Source organism: Pecten maximus, chromosome 1 (assembly GCF_902652985.1).
Source record: "Pecten maximus chromosome 1, xPecMax1.1, whole genome shotgun sequence".
NCBI lineage: Eukaryota > Metazoa > Mollusca > Bivalvia > Pectinida > Pectinidae > Pecten > Pecten maximus.
The window spans coordinates 40,565,359-40,590,193 of NC_047015.1; the positions used below are offsets into that span (position 1 = coordinate 40,565,359).

The 24,835-nt window shown below is 37.5% G+C and overlaps 1 protein-coding gene across 1 annotated transcript in view; it reads left to right on the plus strand.

Moving 5' to 3' along the window:
* LOC117333759 (ras-GEF domain-containing family member 1B-like) overlaps positions 1 to 24,835 on the plus strand; it is a 100,994-nt gene that overhangs the window by 19,075 nt on the left and 57,084 nt on the right. Inside the window, exons 2-4 of the mRNA XM_033893184.1 lie at positions 13,963 to 14,067; positions 14,333 to 14,367; positions 15,666 to 15,753. Of these exons, the coding sequence (XP_033749075.1) occupies positions 13,963 to 14,067; positions 14,333 to 14,367; positions 15,666 to 15,753 (228 nt within the window). The remainder of the gene's footprint in view (positions 1 to 13,962; positions 14,068 to 14,332; positions 14,368 to 15,665; positions 15,754 to 24,835) is intronic.

Genomic DNA, 24,835 nt, shown 5'->3' on the forward strand with positions numbered 1-24,835 from the left:
AAGCTATCTTTTGTGGCCTTCCTATTTTTCGTTTGATCGAGCTACATCATTATCATGGGATTGTTCAAATGGTTTTGATATAATTCATTAATTTGTACCACATACATCGAGTACTACCAGGATTAACAAAACATGAAAATCGATACAAGTTCTTATCAGTAGAACACATGTCGAAACTATTAGTGTGTTGGGACGTTGAAGCCCAAGCCCCGTCCCATGTTTACGTGTAGGCATCTCCGTCACTAGATCAAAGGGACTCACATGAGACCGCAGGCTGTCGCCATCTTTGTCAACACAAGGAACATCGACTGGCGAACATCACGGCATCTGTCAACGACAGGTAAACATTGCACATACGTAACCGAGACATATCCATATGTTTTCTAGATTTACCAGTGAGGAAATATCAATAAAGGGCAATAAAGGATCGGCGGGCTATAAAATATTAAAATATATACATTGTACAGGATATCATGGTCATTTTGATAGATCATTAAAGGGGAGGGGGTGGGGGTAGTAATGATAAGCAAGAGGCGACTGATAATTAAATTTTGAGTCTGTCTCCTTGTGATAGCGTGGAACTGATGCCGACTTTATAGTGCTACCTCACTGAAGCATACTGCCGAAGACCCCCAGCAGGACACCCGGTCACATTATAGTGACAACAGGCGAACCAGTCGTTCCACTCCAAATATGCTGAGCGCTAAGCAGGAGCAGCAACTACCATTTTTAAAGACGCTGGTATGTCTCGGCTAGGGGACAGAACCAAAAGCCTTCCCCAAAAGTGAGGCATTGTCAAGGGAGACATTTGGAAGAAGAAAGTTGTTCAGAAAGAAGAGAAAAGATAAGATCACAAATTTAGTCGCCTTTTACGATCATGCAATGGGGACAGCAGGTACAATTATTACGCCCTACCTGCAGGGCATTATATCTTTAGAAACACCGAGTCAATATTGCCCCCTATCCGATCACAAACAACTTACAACAAGGAAATTGTTAAAGATTTACTGCCTGTTGCACCCTAAAGCACTTTCTATGGAACATCTCCATTGTAGCTCTCCCAACTGCCCCCGTCCTGCTGTCCTCAATCCGACTGTCCAGATGCAGCAGTCACGTAAAATACTTCTTAATTCAGTTACATAATAAGTGTACTACGATACGAATTTTGTCACAATTTCAAATAATACGTAATATTCAGATTTAAAACAAACCGTCCATTTAGGAAATTATCACTGATTAGTATTTGTCTATGTCTGCCAGTCTTTAGTGGACTAGTCGATGTAAGTGAGTTTAGATAAGGTTTGGAACCCATGACCTGTGTGGTTGTCTTCAACAAGGTTCTTAATGGACCTCTATGAATCAACAACGAAGTAATGCGCGAAAATTGGGAATAGGACGGGAAACGAATTAAGTGTTTCCGTCTCGACATATGTGTTGTGGTCGATGATTCGTAAATCTCTGTCCATTATACGTGTCTGATGAGGTTCATGTAAATACGTCAGGCCTAAGACTTTGGCCATCTCCCATATCGGATTAAAGCATTGGGTTTCGGTGTGATGAAACTCTCTCATGTCCGATTAAAGCATTAGGTTTCGATATGACGAATATTTCCCGTGTCGGGTGAAAACCTTAGTTTTCGGTGTGATGGAACTCTCCTATGTTTGATTAAAGCCTAGTTTTCGGTGTGACGGAACTCTCCTATGTAAGATTAAAGCCTTAGTTTTCGATTTGATGGAACTCTCCTATGTAAGATTAAAGCCTTAGTTTTCGGTTTGATGGTACTCTCCTAGTTAGATTAAAGCCTTAGATTTCGGTGTGATGGAACTCTCATATGTTATATTAAAGCCTTAGATTTCGGTGTGATGGAACTCTCCTATGTTAGGATAAAGCCTTAGATTTCGGTTTGATGGAACTCTCCTATGTTAGATTAAAGCCTTAGATTTCGGTTTGATGGAACTCCCCTATGTTAGATTAAAGCCTTAGATTTCGGTTTGATGGAACTCTCCTTTGTCTGATAAAGATCTTTTTCTTTACGACGAATAATTTCGTCGATACGTATAAATACATTCTGTACTTACCTCCGTGGCTAATGACCGGTTGCACGCGACTAGTACGTCACGTGAACTGTCAACGCGGCAGCCAGTTAACGACGAACCATAAATGGACTTACATAAAAACATGATTTATAAAATTTTATCAATGCAGTAACGTTATAGTTTAATTTCCTTTGTAGTTTTAGTAAAATATTTGTTACTGCTAATTACTGGCGTACGTCACAACAAGCTGGACTGACAATAACCGTACTAGATCTATTACAGGGCGGGTTTTATGGAAGACCTTGTCCTTTTAATATGGCACTCGAGACAATAGGCCTGGGACAGACTGGGTCATTATTCTAACAAGCCCATTCACTCGATAAAGCTTCTGTATAATCACATTGTATAACTATAATACGGCACATCCTAGTATCGTTTTCCTGTCGATCTGTTTTGTTAGAACTTGTTAACTCTCAAAATATTAATCAAGTTGAGTCAAGGGGGGCTAATAAGTAAAGATGAATTTAAATTCAGTTGGAAAATTGACAAATTAAATAATGTTAATGAGTGTGGATAGGAAAATGTTACAGGGTCTATGTTGGTGTAAAAAACAAGTTTACAAAAAAAATCACTGATTGTGGAATGTGTAGACGGATTAGCATCCGAAATTAATATCCTTCAATGCGATGACTGCTGGTTTTGTATTTGTGAGTTTGACAGTTCTGTTTTGTGCGTTTTCGACGGTCCGGAGTTATAGCCCTTGATTTCGATCGTTAGACAGAGCTATATTTAACATTCTGAATTTGAGATCCTTATTATTTGTTTCTCATATGTATATAACAAGGCACACATGTTATATACGATGTGTGTGTTTGTGTGGTCTGAGCGAGTATGTGATGCTTTGGATGGTCACTGAACTGGTGCCAACCTGAAGTTTATGTGCCCATGAACGTCAGGACGAAATACACATTACACCCAATACAATAGCTATCTAACCTACGGTGCAATGTCGGCGTTAATTAATTGTGATTCCAATGGAGATGTAGCTATTGTTTTATTTGCCGAACGCTTTTATGCATGTACCGGTATTCGAAAAGCAGTCATAGTAAACATAACAACATGAATCGCAGATATCAAATAGATGTGTTCCTAATGAGCTGTTATTCACAAACTAACAATAAACAAAGGCTATTATAAAGAAATCATGAACGGGTGCTCCAATTATGTGGTGCACATCAGATGGTGCACATCAGATGCATATCGTATGCATTCGACACAAGGTAATGGCTCCGTCGCCATTAGTAATATGTATGTCCGTAGTTCGGGTTTCTGTCTGTCTTCTTATCCTCCGTGAGAATTCATGTATCGAGTTCTCAAAAAGATAAATAGGTAAACATGAAACGCCGAAAGTTTTGCACCAGATGACTGCATCTATATAAGATATTTGATTTAGTTTTGGTTCTGCCGATTTCGTCTTGGCTTAGTGGTTCGTATGTTCGAGGTCCTGTCAGGGCACGAGTCGGACATATTCTTCCTTTGTCATTTGTGTTTTTAACGTCAGGAAGCTTTGTTCCCAGCCGTTATAGAGGTTTTGTGGGTTTTGTGTATACTATATCTGAAGCAGGAAGTGGAAACATTACATAACTTCCTGCCTCTCAGAAATGGCGGCTATTGATACGTCCCGCTCACAATGTCGCTATAATTATTTATAAAGAAATATCAACATGAATTGAAGACAAGTTGCTGCAGTTATTGAGGTCGAAGATAATCTATTTAGAATAAAAACTTTCGCTAAATTCAACCTGATACAACACGAGTATGTCATGGATCAGTAGAAGTATGGTTATTTTGCAAAATTTATTTTCAATACTAAGGCATCTGTTGGTCATAGTGGGATAGGAAATGGTATTCAAAATGATATTTAAACTGACAATGCTCCCGTGACAGAGACAGCTTTGCCGAAGTAGATCAAGAATCTTACCACAAACATGGTGTTCTATGCCTTACGCTTAGAGAAAGTTTAGATCTATATGTAATGGTAATGTTTACAACCTGTCTACCGACAGAGAGGAATTTTCCCCGTTTAAAGAAAAATCAAACTGATAAGTTAATCATATTGTCCTAAGTTTATACAGCTTCATGTAGCCTCCAATTTATAATGAGCTGTTCTCTTTTCAAAAAAAAATGCCTGCATTTTAATCACAGTGTCTTGTTTTAATATAAACCGGCGATTTTGGACAGCCAGAAAAAGTCTACTACTGTGAGGCAGGACACTTGTGGAAAAACATCCATTTACATATAACCAGATACAGGTAAATCAAAGGCATGTTGCATGTTTGATGGCGGCCCCCATGACGAGAATCCCCCAAAAATGTTTCACACAAAAGAGTTCTGAAGTTTAAAATGTATGGCGGTATTTAATTGGTTGCTATTTTAGAGCCGAAACGAGATTCACTCTACCCATCGTCACACAGTCTCTGTCCTTGAGCGTCAGGACAGTGGGTTACCGAAGATGAACTCATCAGTGATGATAAGAAACTGAGGAAACTCCATAATGGGTCGAAGGAAATTTCAAATTCTGGATTGAGAGGTCCAAAGCCTAATAATGCAATAGATTTAATATTTTTCAATATTGAATTTCAGTCGAACGTCAAGCACGTGTGCATGTATTCTGAACGGTTTCACTATTCAAATGAATCAAAGCTTGGCATTCGGAGTACGGCAAACCTCGTATAATAAGCTAGAGTATAAAATCCACCGAAGCTATCTCGACCATCTCGAATCTCAAACAGTTTGACATTTGTCAAAAAACCGCAATAAAGAGGCCGATCCCAATATTCTAGGAACATTGAAGCTAAGCCTTCCCAAAGCCTGTGATGTTGTCGCTTCCTCAAATGTCCTTGAAATCAACATGGCAGAACCGATTTCTTCAACAGAAATAACACGAAATTCAAAGATAATAAATATCAATTTCTGAAATCAGGCCGCTGTTCTGTTCTTTAACAAGCGAATTTTATACTCCTTATTCATTTAACCACGTCTAGAGGCGAAAAGGGTTGGTTTTCAAAGCATGTATTTACAATTTACTTTCGTTTGTGTAATTTCATTTGAACTTGCCATCAAATGATTAACATGTGATTGACTAACAAATTCACAAAGCTAATGCATCATCAAATAGGTGACCCGTACACTGTACGATACAATGACAATTGATAATCGTTAGATAGTGATAACCTCATTTCTGGTATACAATGTTACCATTCAGCCATTGAGATTTCACTGATTCATCGAGACTATCTAAAATGGCGCTCCTTGTATCAGTGTTATCAGCCGATCCCGATAACATTGAGTGTCGGTCTAGCTATCCTCTGGCTATCTAACCGTCCTTCGGATCTGTTCACCTAGACAGGTGATGATAGCGTTAAAACATGATTGATGTAGTCAATTTATATCATATTATAGCCAATTTGCTCCTGGCGGAAGAACAAGTTTGTAAACAACTATCGTTTTCCGTGTTGTTGTTTTTTTGACAGAGATAAATAATCAGACATTTCCACCTGTTAGTATTGCCTAATATTGTGTACCGAGGGCGACCAATCAGAAATCTGTTCATCGTCTATGGGTTAGTTAACGTTGTGAGCGTTTTGTAACTCGAATTACCATTGGTCAGTCTAGATAGATGGTTTCCCATCACTTCAGGATATGTCACCACGCGCTTGTGATATATCGGATGTCTCAGAAATCAATGATGTGTGTTGTCTAAACCATTATCAGTGATGATATTAATGAAGCGTGTCAAAAAACATCAACAACTGTCTAGTGGCTAGTCTAAAGGCGAGCTCATTCTTACGAGAGAAAATTAAACTAGGCATAAAAATATATCGTCATATGTAAGCTCCGACCCACATCATACAGGCGTTCACACAGGGACTTGGAAAAACTCCCCATCCCTATACCTTTACCTACTCATATTGTAACATGTCATGTACTCTTAATTGGTACAACAGGACATATCCGGTTACTCTTTTGAAAACTCAGTGAATTGTGACCGTTACGCTTCAATAAAGTAACTGTCATAGTAGATGCGTTCCCCTTTCAATCCATGCCCCTTTCTACTGTACACCATTCTGTGAACTACATCTACAGAACCTGGCGATTCAGAAAAATAAGGAAGAAATAAAACCTCGTGTTGGAATTGAATCCGTCTGATGTTTAAGTGTAGATGCCGTTATTGAACATTTCTGATAATAAAAAAATGTTTGCTGAAAGACATGTCGACATGCACTGCCAAAGCTCGACGATAATGGCTTTGTACTGTTGTAGTGTATTATCATAGTAACCCCTATAGGGTACATCACGTGATCAACATCCCCGGCCTGCTGTATCGGAAAGTAAACGTACATTTAGTTTCTCCTAAAGATTGCTGTGATAACGTGTTTTGTAGAAACAGTGATGTTTTCAAAATATATAAAAATATGATATCAACAAAAACGAATCTGAGAACTCTTGAAATGGTTCATGATAACTATTCTCCCATCATTAACAGGCTTGTTTCCCGTTTTACTTGTTCAAGATTTCTCTGTCACCCCCTGAGGTGTGATACCTTTGTCAACTCCTAGACTATACAATGACGTCACGGCAACAAACAATTCAATGACGTCACGGCGACAATCCAACATCAATATTCTTCGTTATTAAAAAGATCTGTTATCTGAAGGGGAAAAATAAGCATCCAATTCCTTGAGGACGTGATAGAAATATCTCCAACTCTCGGGAGAGCCTCTGGTTAGACGAACTAGGATATCGTTCCTCAAATTGGAGATTTCTCTATCACATCCTCGAGTTGTTTTGTATATTTAAGATTTCTACCCCGTAGGGTGTGGTTTCTCTGTTGTATGACAAATAACATGCGCTGACAGCAATGCAATGACGTTACGACAACACTGTGTTGCATTACAACATCTGTTTGATATTTGAACAACTTGGCCTTGCGTAAATAAAATAGTATAATTTAAAGAATAATCATCCATTACATTGAGGACTTGAGAAATATCCACCCCTCGGGGTGGCACACCTGGCAGAGTCTCGGTTAGTCAACCACGAAAGTCACCCATCAGGCTCGAGATTTCTCTGTCAATGTGGGACACAAAACATGGCCTTAACATCAACTCAGTGTCTTAACTGGCATTGGAATATCTATGATCAGCATTTGGTAGACAACAAGAAGTTTTACATAAAAGATGTACTTCGATTACATTTAAACCGATTACATGCATCCTGGTGCAAGTAACAGATGTAGATATAGTTACCTGTTCAGAACACGTATCATTTAGCCAGACCAAAGTAATACTGCTATAACATATGAAGGATTATGATGATAACAAGACCAGGTGTTCCGGCGGTTAAGCGTCTGGAGTTCCTTCGAAATAGTACCGTGCAAACATTGTCAACTCCATATAATACAACGTGCCCACAATAAGAACATGGCTAGTCCGAACAAAACCAGAATGTTTACCAATAAGACCATGCTGTGATCGTAGCAGCCTTTCCGTAAATTCACAAACTTACATCTCAGACTCTTAAATCCTTCGTTGTTATTGTGATGTCGAAATTTGATTGTCATCATGAACTCGTGTCATTCCGAACATGTAAAAATATTTATTATGAAATCGAAATCGCCATTATTTCATTCGTCTTAAAAAGTATCGATATTGGAAATATTAAAAGTACGTTTTACGAATAGACGAATCTGTAGAGTTGTAATAAGAAGTAGTGAAAAATACCCTGCCCGCCGCGCTGGGCTCGAACTAGCATCCTACCACTTGGCTTAAGGGAAATTCCCGCTAGTTTGAGCTAGTAAGATGACCTATACTCAACACTTTGTGATCATCAGTTATATCCATGGTTTCACCAATTAATGTTCTTTTAAAATATTCTACATGGATTGGAGGGAGTAGAGAGAGAGCACACATTAGATAGTAGATTATATAGCACACTATAGCTACACGGGCAATATCATAAAGGCTACCGTATGCACAATTTGAAACCGAAACGATATTGTTTGGTGAATTGAAGTCATGATGACTGATATTGCATATAAATTCGATATTTGAACGTGTTGAAAGTGCAGTCAATTGAGCCCTTTATTCTCTGGGCAATGCTGTAATGTATCAGATCGATAACCATACATAAATAATCGAACTCAGAAGAACTTGACCTGATTTGATCGACAAGACACTTGTATAGTTCCTTATCGATTTGTAATGTTCCCATTAAGAACGGGATGGATATATTATTCTGAGCTGTGGGATAATTCCGTTTTTGGCCTCGGCTGTGATGTGAAATCCCCTCGAGCTGAAGATTTTCTCGCCTTAAATTGCGCAATCCATTAGGATTAGCCATTTTTGCTACGTTAGCGGCAGTAAGTTGTCTAAAACCCTAAATATACATTGACATATAGACTTTCAGATAAACTAGCCTGGTGTAGATTATGGCTTGTGGGATCACGTGTGCAAAAACACTCCAGGAACATCGGATTAGGTATATATGCTTCCTCAGCCATTCGATATATGATCGTACTTATTTCTAGTAGTAATGTTCCCGCTCGCTGTCCACGCCTGTAACTTCCTTTAGGCTACTTCTAATGATCATTCTATCATTTTAATTTTAATATCGGAGGCATGAAACTTTCGAAATACTCTTGAAATCGCCATCTATTCAAAGAACACTTGTAATGGCTTGTAAAATACGCGTATAGAATCAATAAAATAAAGAAAAAGCGAAAATCATTTGAGTTAACATCCAAGTAAGATTCTATCAAAACTCATGTAAAATAATTCCAAATGAATACCAAACATCGACTTTTGAGGTAATGGAGTTATGAAATGCATTTCAATTCCCAGGAGCCATTAGTAAAATGTCATAAACGATACACCTACGGGACGTCAGATTCACTTTGGCTTGCCGAAGAACTTCATTGAATAAGTCTAGCAACCAATGTGTTTTCCCGAGCGAAATAAAAGTAACGCCAAGCTGTAGATATGAGTTTAATCGAGAGAAATCAAATAACACCCAGACCTAACTTGATGGCACAAGGAAGATTTTAGTGTCTTTCTCAATCAAACTGACAATATTCGTCAATTTACCGATTCTTCCAATGTTATAACGGTTACCTCCCTTGATTTTACACTCTAAATGAAATCTAAATATAAGAGTAAAAGGAATCGTAGACAAATTACACCCACCAAAGTGTCGATCGAGTCTGGCTGTTATTTATAAGTAAATCCTAGCTAATTGATTTCCGCTGTAAGGAAACATGTCGTGGAGACATGGACCCGTGTCGGTGATGATAACCTATCACCCCCTGACGGTCTGATGTGACGACACGATAGAGGTCGTTATACGTGACGACACGATAGAGTGCGTTTGCTTGACGACACGATAGAGGGCGTTATACGTGACGACACGATAGAGGGCGTTTTACGTTACGACACGATACAGGGCGTTTAACGTGACGACACGACAGAGGGCGTTTTACGTGACGACACGATAGAGGGCCTTTTACGTGACAACACGACAGAAGGCGTTTTACGTGACGACACGATAGAGGGCGTTATACGTGACGACACGACAGAGGGCGTTTTACGTCACGACACGATAGAGGGCGTTATACGTGACGACACGATAGAGGGCGTTTTACGTGACGACATGAAAGAGGACATTATACGTGACGACACGATAGCGGGCGTTTTACATGACGACACGATAGAGGGCGTTTTACGTGACGACACGATAGAGGGCGTTTTCCGTGACGACACGATAGGGAGCGTTTTACGTCACGACACGATAGAGGGCATTATACGTGACGACACGATAGAGGACGTTATACGTGACGACACGACAGAGAGCGTTTTACGTGACGACACGATAGAGGACGTTTTACGTGACGACACGATAGAGGGCGTTTTACGTGACGACACGACAGAAGGCATTTTACGTGACGACACGATAGAGGGCGTTTTACGTGACGACACGATAGAGGGCGTTTTACGTGACGACACGATAGAGGGCGTTTTACGTGACGACACGATAGAGGGCGTTTATACGTGACGACACGATAGAGGGCGTTATACGTGACGACACGATAGAGGGCGTTTTACGTGACGACACGATAGAGGGCGTTTTACGTGACGACACGATATAGGGCGTTATACGTGACGACACGACAGAAGGCGTTTTACGTGACGACACGACAGAGGGCGTTTTACGTCACGACACGATAGAGGGCATTATACGTGACGACACGACAGAGGGCGTTATACGTTACGACACGATAGAGGGCGGTATATGTGACGACACGATAGAGGGCGTTATACGTGACGACACGATAGAGGGCGTTTTACGTGACCACACGATAGAGGGCGGTATACGTGACGATACGATAGAGGGCGTTTTACGTGACGACACGACAGAGGGCGTTTTAAGTGACGACACGACAGAGGGCGTTTTACGTCACGACACGATAGGGGTGTGACACGGTATGTAGGTACGACAATCCATCAAGACACCTAGTCATTATACACGACATATTTAAACACTAGCTTGTTTATTTTGTTAAAACATAATTTAAGATCAACAACAAACAAATAAACGAAATCTGTCCTGACTGTCCAAATATTTGCATAAAACTCTTGAGTCGTTATGAACGTGCCTTGGGGGAAGAGAAGTACTACTGAGTATTTAAATGTCAAGGTCATTTAGTAAGATTTGAATTTCATCTATATGCAAATAATCTTTCCTAGTATTTCCAGAACAATGGAATGACATAAAGCTCAAATCTGGTATATTTAACCGTATGAAAAAAAATCTTTGATTTTTGACTTGGCTACCGGAAGGTCAAGGTCACTTATATCTGGTATTTTGAGCTCCCATGAAAATACCTTGCTCTTATTGGTTTGGTTCTTAGAGGGTCAATGTCATTGTTTATAGAAAACATATTATGTCGCACAATGACATTGATACATAAAATATATATTAAAAAAGACAAGCGTTTTTGGATATGGTTCTTCGGCGTTCAAGATCATTGCTACTTAAATAGAAATGAAATCCAATTATACGGGTATACTTATATACTTTTTTTATATAGCAAACCATTTCACAGGCGAACCCCAATTGCATTCAAAGGAACTCATCGATATATCAATAACAGATGTTTCTGGTTTTCATGCTGCCCCGACGCCTCTATCTAAACATACCGCAGATAATTCACCATAACACTTTAATAGGTACGAGGATTTGGTATAATTAAATCATTGTGGCCTGCGGTGCCCGAGTCTTGAAGTACATAGACCGAACATAGAAAATCATGCAGACTTCTGATATTGTCATTCGTACGGTATTTGAAATGAAAACATTTTGCATTACGTCCTCAAATGCATTTATTTTAAAAGGTTTGTTGAAAATGCACGCAAGTGACTGACGTCTTTTGGCAGGAATTATCAATAAAGCAAATATCGAATAACGAATATCAAACTGTGTCGTTAAGCTGTATTGCAGTATTGCTAGCGGCCAAAAGTATGAAAATTCAGACCGGATCGAGGTCAAGAAATTAAATCTTGGCTTATACAAATGTTCAGTTTACTTAATCAAGTAAAGTTTGTTACTGGGTAATTTCCCGAAGGGCCGATGAGCTTAGGCTAATGACGCAACGTCTGTCGTCCGTTGTCCACCTGTCATCCGTCAACATTTCTATCGCTACTAGGACTAAACGATCCTTTTGGTGAAATATGGTCTTGAGTATTATTGGGCAAAGGGGATCCGATGTTGTATAAACAGAGGATGTGGCTCCCCTGGGGCCGGAGAGGTGGGGCCAATAGGGGAAATATAGGTTAAATCGCTATAAGTCCAGTACGACTGAATGGATTTTGATGAAATTTGGCCAGAAACATTTTTCGACAAAGGAGATCCAATTAAGTATCAAACTGCTTTTTTGGAAAGTTATCATCCTACACAAATTGAATTCGTTATTCAATTCGTCTTTAATCCCTTGAGAATTCCAAATACATTGTATTTATAATGATACTTAATTAAACGGAAGGTGTGGCTCCCCCCTGGGTGGTAGAGTTGGGCCTATAGGGAATTAGAGCTAAATCCTTGAAATCGCTACTAATCCTGAACGACTGAATAGATTTTGATGAAATTTGGTCAGGAGCGTTATTGGGCAAATGAGATCCAATGTTGTATAAATGCGAAGTGTCTATACCCTGGGGTCAGAGAGGTGGGACCGAGTACGGGAATTAAAGCAAATTCTTTAAAATCCTTTCTCTTTAAGATTGACAGGATTTCGTCCACAATTGGTTTAACCATTGTTGGGAGAGGTAGATCAAAACGTAGAAAAATATTTGCAATGATGATTTTTATGAGGGTATTCTGCCATGATAAATGAAATATCCAGTGAGTGATACAGGCCCTCTGGGCCCCTTGTATACATGTAGTAACAGTTTGCAAAAATTACTATTTTCTATGGACGAGTTTCCTATAATATCTTTGTCGATACTGTGTATTATAGTGGTTTTGTGTGAAAGTATTGGCATCGTTTTGTACCGTATATGACATGGGCGAAACCTTAATGGGCGGAACGGTAAGGTTTCGCGGTAATCAATCACTGAAACTATGGCTATACTGGTCAGAATCTTTTACTTACGGGAAGAGTCAATGGTTTCTAAAAAATGGGATTAGATATAGAAAAGAATTGATAAATAAATAAATAATCCGTTTATATAAATATGAATGATCCTCTTTACCCTGTCTCGTTATGTCAATAAAATATGTTTGAAATGAATGAATGAATAAATGAAAGAAAAAGTAAAAAGTAATATATAGCTGGCAATGCTGTTCCTGCTAGACTACCAGAAAGCCCTTAATTAGCCTTGTACGAATCCTCTGATATATCTTATATACCTACACAATCACTGCCCATAACTATTGGTCCAGACCCAGGCCGCTGATCTGGAGAGTTACGAGTTGTCCCTAATGATGATGACGGGCTTGTTTATGTTCCCGGTCTAGTCAGACGTAATAAGGGCCGGGTCGTTTAGATTGGAGTACCTCTAATTAGATGGAAATTAATCGTTCGATATCTTGCCGAAGCTTATCTTATAAATACACTGCAAGCATTGCAGAGTTTATTCTTGCTTTAAGATGTTGTCCTGTAATGAAAATTTATGAATACGTATTTACATAGAGAACTGCCTACCCATGAGACAAGGGACATTCAGAATCTAGTACCTGAACTATTAATCATCCTATCGTTACTTTAAAATTTAAACTGAATGCTTATGAACCAGTGTTAGCATAAAGAAAATTCTTCATTAGATGGAGAATACTTTATTTGAGGTACTTTGATATAATGTGAACGATTCTACAATACGTGATACCAAAACTTCGTCATCAGACCAAAACTTCGCCATCAGAGCAGAGTGGCTGGGGTTAGTATTCTGGTCGTATTTATTTGGTTATAAGATTGCTGGAGTTATTCCCCTTTAACCTGATGTTGCGAGCGCGAAAAGGCCATGCTCTATACACACAATTACGTCGACAGAACCAGACTTTTACCGTTAGATCAGTGGTAATCGATCCATTTCTGGTAACATAAAATGTGTTCTAGTAGACTTTTTATGAAGCGTAGGATTTTGATTGTGGTTTTATCATCTCGAGTGCAACTTAACTGTTAGACCTAGTCCTAGAGGAAAGTCTAAAACGAACGTCCTGTAGGCCTACCCTAAAGCCGTTGGTTTTATAAATCGTGACAAAGAATAATTCTATTTTCTTTTCAAAGTTTGAAATTCACATGTTCTAAGCCCCCTTTTAATTATAAAGATATCGCGGCTGTTGGCTCGTCATCAAAACGTGTGCTTGTCTGTTACAGGTCACTCTCAAACTGTTGGAAGCAGAAAAGCGGAAGTTGGAAGTTTGGCAGAGAGAACTTAGCAGTACGCTCAGCCATGACAACTCTAACATGGGGATACGTAGGGTAAGTTGTCACCGCCATTCATATTGGACCGTGGGACGGGTATTTGTGTAAAGTCAGTATACCTCCTCCCTCCCCCCAATAACGCCCCACCCCCACGTTTCTATACTTCAAAATACTGTTTAATGAGTAAAGGAGACCCCTCCTACTAGACGTAAACAACATACCCCTATTTAAATAAAAAAAAAAAAATTGGAATAAATTCAGTCAGTATGTTTAATATGTTTGTGTTTAAAATAATAACTTGTATGTATTTTTTTCATTTTAGAAGAAAGCAGTTCAACAGCTGGAAATGAATGTGAGGTAAGGGGATATATACATTAAGGAGTAAATGTTGAGTCTATATTACTGAGTAAATGTTGAGTCTACATTACAGAGTCAATGTTGAGTCTACATTACCAGGAACATGTATGTCCCAGACATTATGGAGTAAATGTTGAGTCTATATTACAGAGTAAATGTTGAGTCTATATTACTGAGTCAATGTTGAGTCTATATTACTCAGTAAATGTTGAGTCTATATTACTGAGTCAATGTTGAGTCTACATTACTGAGTCAATGTTGAGTCTATATTACTGAGTAAATGTTGAGTCTATGTTACTGAGTAAATGTTGAGTCTACATTATGGAGTAAATGTTGAGTCTATATTATAGAGTAAATGTTGAGTCTATATTACTGAGTAAATGTTAAGTCTACATTACTGAGTAAATGTTGAGTCTACAGTATGGAGTAAATGTTGAGTCTATATTACAGAGTCAATGTTGAGTCTATATTACAGAGTAAATGTTAAGTCTATATTATTGAGTAAATGTTGAGTCTATATTACTGAGTAAATGTTGAAGATGATGGACCCCCTTCACCTGTTAAGTTACTATATCATTTCCATGGGTAACATCTTGTTCGGTACAAATGATTCCTAGCTGTGTCGGTTTATGAATGTTGTGATATTTGATTTTAGAAGAAATGGTGAATTTTCTTGGTGACTTACTTTCAGAATGAAATAATTTACTGGTCTCAAGACAAGGGAAATATAAGACATCTTGATAAGATATTAACTTAAAATGAAACTACAAAGAAAGGGTTAGCAAGCATACATTGAACTTGATGGTTAGCAAATGTCTGCATTTGGAGACCATATCAAACTGTGGTGATAATAGAGTATGGTAAATTAGTACTTTGGTGTAAATTAGCAGAGGTTCTAAATCTTAAGGTTGGATCATTTACATATTGAAATTTTCAGGTAATATTTTAGTTTGATGATGCTTCAGTTTTCATCTCTTTTCATTTTTTGCACATTTATCATACAACATACTTAATTAGTTTTTCAATAAATTTACCTTATTAAATTTAAAAATCACATTTTTTTTCCGGCCTCATCAAAACATGGAATATATATTCCAGTAATAGACTAATTCCTATTATTTTTACATGTGATTTACCGATGGCTTGTTTTTGGCCTGCTCATTGTTCTCAACTTTCTTTCTTTATTTTCAGCTTAACCAAAATTGTTTGATGTGTTGTCTATTAGGGTATTTACTTTCCAATGCAATATTGAAATGAATTATTTAAAGAGACTGGTAGGCACCTTTTTCCTATTTCAGCCGAATCCAACAGCAGTATATTCAGTTAGAGCAAGAATACAAAACAGCAGCAATGGGGGCCATCAAACGAAAGTCAAACAAGAAGCGGGTGAGTATTGAATTAATGAGTCAGAGTTTTATATTATCTGTCTGTACTTATTTAGCTGATAAAAACTCCATCGTTGTAATAGTCTCCAGATTTCATAGAACATAGAGTTATTTCCCTTTGTACTATTGGCTTAACGAGAGAGACTGGAAATATCATTGCTAAGAGCTTTTTAAATAAAAGAAATGAATTATTGATTAGAAATTGATTCGGGATCAACACAGATCTATAAAATTAACCATTAAGCTGTAATGAAATAACTTATCTATATCACCAATGATCCAGTTTCCTTAAGATCTGGTATTTTATACCAAATGTCTGGGGTTGACAGGCTTCAGTAAAATTCTCCTGGGTCCTCCCGATCTATAACAGCTACCATTAACCTGTCGTCTAGGTGAAGGGTGATATTGTTGTTTATCATATCAAGACGACAGCAAAGAAGTAGAGGATTGGTTCCAATGTATGTATTATCATGATAGAATCTTTCCTTCAAAATAAACTCTACAACAATGTCAGATTGATTTGTGGGTAGTGTTGGGGGGCTGGGAGAATATATCATTGATGTGGACAGTCTGAAATAGTCAGTAGTTAGGTTTGGGAAAATAGACTGTCAGCCAGACCATAGATAATATATGTATGGCCCATTGGGAGAGATATTTTACAAAGCACTGAAAACCGAAAACTTAACAAATCTGCTACAGTGACTTGTTCCATTTTCTATGACAAAGCTGTCCTGTTCTGTAGGGAACTGTCTGGGTCAGGATGTGTCTGCCTAAGTATAATTATCAGAGTGTTGTCTGTACTGTGTGGCAGGTAGTTGTGGTATAATGAACTCTAGTTACAATACAACTCCTTGTGTCTGTGGATAATTTAGGTATTGATATGGATGCAGTCTTGTCTGACCTCGCCAGCCCCTGTCTGGTAGACTTTGGGTTCTGGAGACAGTCTTTCTTCAAGAAACTCTTCTTTAAATGTAGAAATCAGTATGCATCCTTCTCGTTTTTTTTCTTGGTAAATTCAAAGTGAAAATTGATAGGCCTAAAACCATACCTAAACTCAAATTCTCTATAGGAAAATAATGCAATTGTGCTATAAAAAATTGTCTGTCATCCTCTGAATATATCTCATCATTCTCAGGTTTATATGTAATGTTTCTGTCAAAGGATTGCCATGCCATATGTTTATTGATGTCTATAAGAAAGAAAAAGGGAATTTTGATTAAATGATTTCAGTGTAAATAAATCTCCATAAATCTGACTAAAATAAAGGTTTGTGGTGAGAGTTAATAGTCCTTTGTGGTCCCGTTTTTTTATTGATTAGTTGAAGGGTCACCATTCATCAATTCAGTCAAGTGTTTTACAAAATGGTCACCATCCATCTTTATTTGTTGTTTAAGTTCAAACAGTAAGGCTGAGTGAGTGAAGCTAGAATGTATTTATTTCCTCTTCCTAACAAACATTTATCTTGGCTCTGATTATTTCATGGGCTTGAATTGGTTCATATGTCTTGTGTTGTTTACTACAGGAAAAATATTATTGATGATCATAGCTTGAAGTTCTGTCTTTATCATGTAAAACCATAATGAGAGAGGTTTATGAAGTTTGTACAGATTTATAAAATTGAGAGAGGTTTATTAACATTGATACAGATTGATGAAATTGAGGCAAGTTGCGAAATTGAGACAGGTTTACCGTTCAAAAAGAGTTAAGGGAATACTGCATTCTTTGTTGTAATTTAGGACAAAGGCAGCCAAGTGTTTTTGATGGTAAAGCAGGACTTAAAGCATACAGCCCAACTGGCCTTATTTGGAATAGACACTCTCAATTTTGGACCCTAAATTTTTCGTAAATGATCAGTTAAACTTTTTTATTGTTCATAATTGTAGCAATGAGCAGCTTTAGGTATGTGGATTCAGAGTGACAGTTTGTCAAAAGGAGGTATACAAATGTACATTTCATTAGACTGAAAAAAATTGAAAAATTGCACAATATCCCCATGGACATTCTAAGAAGTTGACAAGTATGCAGGGCCGGGCTTTGATTAAAAAACCTAGGATGTTTGATCTACATTTTCTGAATCTTGACCCCAAAGGCATCAGTAATTAATGTCCAGGTTTGTATATATCTAATTGCCAAGTGCATGCCACATGTTACAATGTATATATGTACAAATTTTAGTGTACCAAAATTTTACTACATTTTCAAAAACAGATCAGTGTAATGATGAATTAGTGCAGTAATGTTAGTTGCTTAAGAAATGGTAATGAAATGTAATTAGTACAGCCTTAATTCAGGACAAAAGTTCGAAAATAAGATACAAGTGTTAAAATGTTCACGTTTACAGTACTTAAGACAAGGATTGGTCACTGTAAACTAAAGGGAGAAATGCAATGTGGGAGGAACAGGATTTGAACCCAGAACCTCTAAACTTTTGACAATGCTTAAACCAATTGAGCTTCCATTTTGATGCACACAATCCAATCAGTTATGCTGAGGTATTTTATCATAAAAAATGCCTGGAATGTTATCTGTCCCATGAGTTAACCCTACTTTGTAACATCTGTCTAGTATAGCGTTGTCTGGCATTGGTGGCAGTATTAGGGAATTTTACAAATGTGACCTTCTTCGTTGTTAATCAAATGTTTCACTTGATGTTAAGGTATTATGATTCATTTCTTATGTCACAAGAAAATATTATTCAAGGGAGATAAGTCTTAGACATTTCCATTATCCTATCGGGTATCTGGACGGGAGAAATGTTTTTGCTGTTGATCTGAGGAGAAATTAAAAATACTTTACTATCAGTATTTTTCTGGCAAGTAACAAAACAATTCAAATGCCTTGAAATTGTGCACAGGGTATTAATTTTGTGTTATTATCAGAATGAATGAGTTGTTTATTAGAAAGATAGATAAAAAGTCAAGGTGATATTTTTAAATATACAGTATACTAATTAAATATTTTGTATTCCAATAACTAATAAAAAGACTGATTCTTGTGCTGCAAATATAGTACACCTTGTAGTAATATTGTCCGTAAAGCTGACAAACCTAGATGAAAGAGCACTACCCAAAATAATTAAATAGAGAAAGCAATTTTTTTTTTTTTTTTTTACAAAGTTGAGCTTCTAGATGTCACAGGCCTAAATTAAACCTGTCAATACCCAAGGAAAGCTATTATAACCCAGTAAGTTGATAATAGAGGATCAAATATATAGACTTGGATAAGTAGAGTTTTAGGGCTCATCTCCACGAAACTGATATTGGTTTTATTAGGAAATGACTCCGAACTGTAGTACACTTCAGCTTTTAAAACGAAGCTGTATAGATCTTGAGGGAGGCACTTTCCATCTTACAGTTGACACACAAAACATCACAGAAACTGACACTTTGTTTCAGTAAAAGAGGTAATTACATTGGAAGCCATAGTTGTAATGCTCCTCTCAGGAGCAAATCGAGAAATTTAAAAATGGGTGTGGCTCAGCAGATACATTGGCGATGTGCTGTTCACATTTCCCGTGATTAAATATTAAAGGAAACGCAAAGATGATGTGACTATAACGTTTTCTTGTTAGCTTGTCTTTACTTCTCTGTAACTATTGAATTCCTATATATATTGGTGTTGGTGTCAGCATCTGGGCTTGATAATAATTTTAATGTTGAGATGTCTTTTAAGGCTTACCGTGAATATCTGAGAGGTATGGTTTGATGCTCCCTACTCCTGTTGCATCTGTGTTTCTTGGGAAGCTGAGAAAAAGCTTGTCTGTGATGTCCTATTGTTTCCTGGGGCAAGACACTTTACCCTAATTGCATTTGTTGTTCAGTGAGAAAGCCACCAGCTACTACAAGTAGACCCAGCCTCAAAATGATGTTGGCTGTTCACAAATCCAAACAAGCAAACAATTTGAAATTGTTTAAGTTTTGGGGATAACTGTTTTTAAAGGCTAATTGCGAATCATGCAGTGATAACATTAAGATTACTTACTGTATTTTGGTTTGTTCTATTATCATCTTGGAACTACTATCAGGTAGAATTAACTCTGTACATAATGAGGTTTGATAAAATTTACAATTCTTATGCTTTAATTACATTTTCAAACTGAGCTGAATTCTAATTATGTATGTTGCAATTATAGGTCAATATTATTTTGTCAATAAGCTTAAACTATCTTTGTCCAAAGCATTTTCGTCAACTTAAATTCTTGATTGAGTTCAATAAAATCTTTAACAATCGTAAATTCAAAATGCATAAATTCTTGAGAAAAGTCGAATATCAAACTAACATAAAAAAAAAATATAGGTCAATGTTACTTTTTTTATATGCACTTGAAAATATAGGTCACTATATCAGTATCATGACCTATATTTTCTGATGAAGTTTTTATAAAAACATCACTGTGTTGACTGTATATAGCATACAGTGCTGTAACTAGGTCATTTATGCTAATGAGGATGTAAAGGTGAAGGATAAGTTCCTAACTGTCAGAGTTCTACGGTACAGATGATTTCTTTGACCTTTTTGGTGACATTAGTGTCCTAGTAAACACCGCAAAAATGGGAATTTGATTTATAGCATCTTATTACAGCCAGTATGTGTCCCCTGGTCAATAAATGTGTCCTGTTTATGTGGGAAGTGTTGTTATAAAGGTTCATGGGTCATTAACACAGAAATGAACAGATTTTCCGGTCCAGTGATTTGGCATATTACCCTGTCCATCTGTCTATTAATTTTTGGAAGTTTTTTCTCCTGCAGTTAGTTTCCTTCCAGGATATTTTTCTGTAGCTTCTGACAATTTGTATTATTGATCCATGTTACACACAATAAAACAAATCTTCACATCACTTGATGTCCTCATCGATCTGTTCATTTTGAGATGTTGGGAAGATCTCTGTTTTTTTGTGTCCTCTGACCCAAACACAAGTCGTAAGAGATATCTATTTAGGTTGGCCCCCTTGAACAATAGGAGGAACCCTTGACAAGAGTTGTTTACTCTTTTCGGTGTTAAATGTACCTAACAAAACATTTTCTAGACGACCTTGTTTCACCATCCACTTGTCCTACGGAATGTTGTAGATGATGATCGAGTTGGAAGAATGCCTATGGGTGTGTTTATGTAGCAAAACTGTCATAGAACCCTTCATTTGAAGGCCACCATCCAATACTACAGTTGTATCTTACCCTCAGGGATTAGGCACAGATTTTCAACCAATGGTCTATACAGTATATATATGAACATATCGACCAGTCATTCAGAATTTGCGTCAAGTCCCTGTGATCTTACCATGACCTTGCTCAACTTTCGTTTTGTTGGACAAATAATGACTTAGTGTTTATATATATGATCCTCCTTCCCACCCCTGTTTATGATCCTCCTTCCCACCCCTACATCACCTGTCCCTAGTCATTATGTAGTTTGTGTTGAAATACAAAACCTGCCGGAGCATGTTGATGTAAACAGCTCGGTAAACACCTGGGCTTGTTTGTTTATTGTAAGAGATTTATTTACATACATTCATAACCCTTCATCCAGATCTTTTTCCCATTCCTTTTCCCATTCCTTTTCTGTCCAGTTATCTTTTACATCACTGTTATGATTGATTTGTAAATCAGTTTAACATTTATAAACAGCATTCCACCAATCAGTAAGTGTCTGGAAGTATTGCTCAAATCATGTCCAAACATCCATTATCATTGTGTAACCTGAAAGAATGGTCACTGACCCCTGGCATCAAGGTCACAGACCCCTGGCTTCAAGGTCACTGACCCTGGCTTCAAGGTCACTGACCACTAGCTTCAAGGTCACTGACCCCTAGCTTCAAGGTCACTGACCCCTGACTTCAAGGTCACTGACCCCTGGCTTCAAGGTCACTGACCCCTGGCTTCAGTCATGATACTTATCAGCTGTCCTACAAACAGAGGTATATTAAGGAGTAAATGTGATTTGATAAAAATGAAACCTTAACTACTATCGAAGTCATAGAGAGGAGGACTCATGTGCATCAGTGATTGAAAAAAAAATGCTACGGCAGATTCAGGCGAGGTTAAATTAATTTGATTTTAATAGAGCCAAAGAGAAAAAGGTCAAGGTCACTTAACCTGATGTAACAAAATCGGTTGCAATCAGGATTGAAAGAAAGTACCTAAGTACAGCCATTGTGCTGATAATCAAACTGAGCCTACTAGTTCACTTTTAGTAATGATGAACCACATACCAGGTAATATTTATAAATTTATAGATTCAGGAGTCAAATGTCAAGGGCACGCTTACTTAGTCTAGGAACATTAATAAAATTAGTCATCATCACCATTTGGAGAATACCATGACATTGAGGATAGTCAAAGTTGGCATACTCACAGTTTCCTGATCATGATACATAGAACACAGTTGATTTTCAGAGCCAAGGGGTCAGAGGTCAAGGTCATATTGAATCACATAACAAAATGTATTGTTGGCAAGATTAAAAGAAAGTTGTGCCAGGGAGTATAATCAAGCCTGGCCCTCTGTTTCCCCATTTTATAAACAGATAAAACCCAATGATATATTTAGAATCAGGGTCGAGGGTAAATATCGCTGTGATATTTATGAAATGTTGGATTTTCAAATTTCTGTATTTTTTTAGCAAGAATCTATAGGATAAAATTAATATCAGACTTGGTGTTTAGTTCCATTATATTAAAGTGTGAGTAGGGACTTGTATGGTTTTTATATTCTCTGACTAAATAGGGATTAAACCAGCAACCCCTATCTTAATGCCCAGCCTATACATCCCTACCAATGGCCATAAGGGGAAATTACCTCCAGCACAAAGCTAGAGAACAACTGTGATTCCTCCCAAAACCTGTCATAACTACATTTTGTAAATCCCTCACAAACTATTCTTTATTTGTACAAGTTTAAAAAATTCAGATTATATTTTCCACCTGCTTACTCCTACCCCTGGGGTATCATACTACAGGAAGTGCTAGATGTGCTAGTAGTCGTTCCGATTTCATCTACCATGTTTATTAAGTAAATATTGTATTCAATAGATTTTGTTTGTATAGCTAAGCTCAAGTTTTTTGTAAACACTGTATTTTACATGGAATTACTGATACCATTGTAGTATATATGTATATCTGTGATAGAGTAAACATTATATATATACGTTGAACCTATATATAGGCTATACTGGTAAATGTGTTCCTAGTCCTAGGACAAATCAGATCAACAGGACGTACTAAATATACCCCTTCTGAAGGCTCCTTAAACTTTTTTTGCATGGAAAATTTGTCGTCACAGAGATATGCTTAGGATGCTGATTGTTGCATCCCTTCCTAAGGTATGTATAGTTAGAGAGTCCATTTTTTTTGGATTTAAGCAGGGTGAGGTGAATTGAATTTGTTTGCTAGTTTTCAAAAGCCATATATCATTACTTGTAAGTTTCGTCTCCGGCGATCTATCCTTACCTATGTAATAGTGTTTTGTATTGTCCCCGGAACTATGTTTACTAGATTACGTTTCTCTGTATACCGTTAAGTGCATTCATCACATCACGTAACGCTGACGCGGTGGAATCGTTTATCCCACTATATTCCATGATGTAATGTCAAGACTTGTGCTACATGAGAAAAGTGACTCAGTAAAGAAGACTGTTTCCTAGACTCCCAATACACCTTTAATAAAACAATACTATTGATTTTAGACGGCGAAGGTTTCCCTGCCAAACCCTGTTTGCCAGCAAGGCTTAGCCGCCTGACATAAGACTTACAGGTTAAGATGAAACGTCACTTGGGAAACCATATTGTTCTCCGGCAAAGAATTTTATAAAGCTTTATACAATATGAAAATGTCAGAAAACATACAAAGGTGGAACAGGGGAAGAAAGCAGATGAACATTATAGATTTGAAGGTAGATACTTTTTTAGTTTGATAATGGATAGAATTTGAATGTATTCTGAAACTGAGGTACATTTCCCGAAGGATACATAACTCACTGTAATCTGAAATGTTTTTGGTCAAAAAGAGAATATTGCTTGGTCTGGAATATTACCATAAGTTTTCTCAGCATTACTAGCTTTAAATGTTGGTGGTCTTGCTACATTTGGTGTAATTCTGAATCGTTTACCTGTAAAAACTCTCTGTTATTATTTCTGGAGAAGTATTGCATGAATTTTTCTCAAACATGATATCATAATATAGGTTACCCTTAGTCCCTAGTTGTGCCCTTTGAATTGATTCATGCTCAGGAATCATCCTTCTAAGACAACTCTATATAATGTCTTCTGATTACTGAATGCCTAAAATTACCAAAGCCAATGGATACCAGGTGAGTGATACAGGCCTTTTTGGCCATTTGTATAAATAATTCTGTAAGATTGATTCTGTCGTTTCTGGTCGTTTTAATGACAGAAGCTGCTTTAAATTAAATATTCAATATAAATTCTGCAGGTGTGCATGTGTCAGCGACAGACTGAAATCAGGTGTTTATGTAATATTTGTTTTTATGTGACGAAGGTATCACTTTACCTGTGATACAGGTATTGCCTTACAACTGTCGCCAAGGTAACCAGTAGAAATATAACAGGTGCTCTCTTTTCAAGGTAATATCCAGTCCCTCATTCAATATTTCTAGGAAATGATTGCATTGTCTGCTCGGTTTATGTGTTCTGGTATCGTAGCTAGCATTGTGTCGAATGACTTGCATGATTTACAGTCTTTTGTTATCACGGAATGGAACTTCGACAGAATTTATGCATTTCATTTGACATCAGTGTGTTTTTCTGGGTGATATCATCAGAGCTCAGGGGAGCTGGTTGTTCCAGAGGAGGGGGACTCGGCCAATGGCTTTGTTTGGTTGTGGTGTCACCGATGGTTCTCGTGACACGTGCTGGCCAGGCATAGCAATCTGATTTGGTATGCAATTGCAGTCTGTATGGAAAACACTTCCCAACAGTTGCAGCATGTATCTAAAACCCTCTGGTGCCGATGCCATAAAAAACATGCGAATCGATGATCATGTTAATCATCTGTAGTCTGTCATACTGTGTTGGCACGACTTGGCCGTTTTTGTAGTAATAGTAGTGTTTTAGACAGAAGGATACAGAAT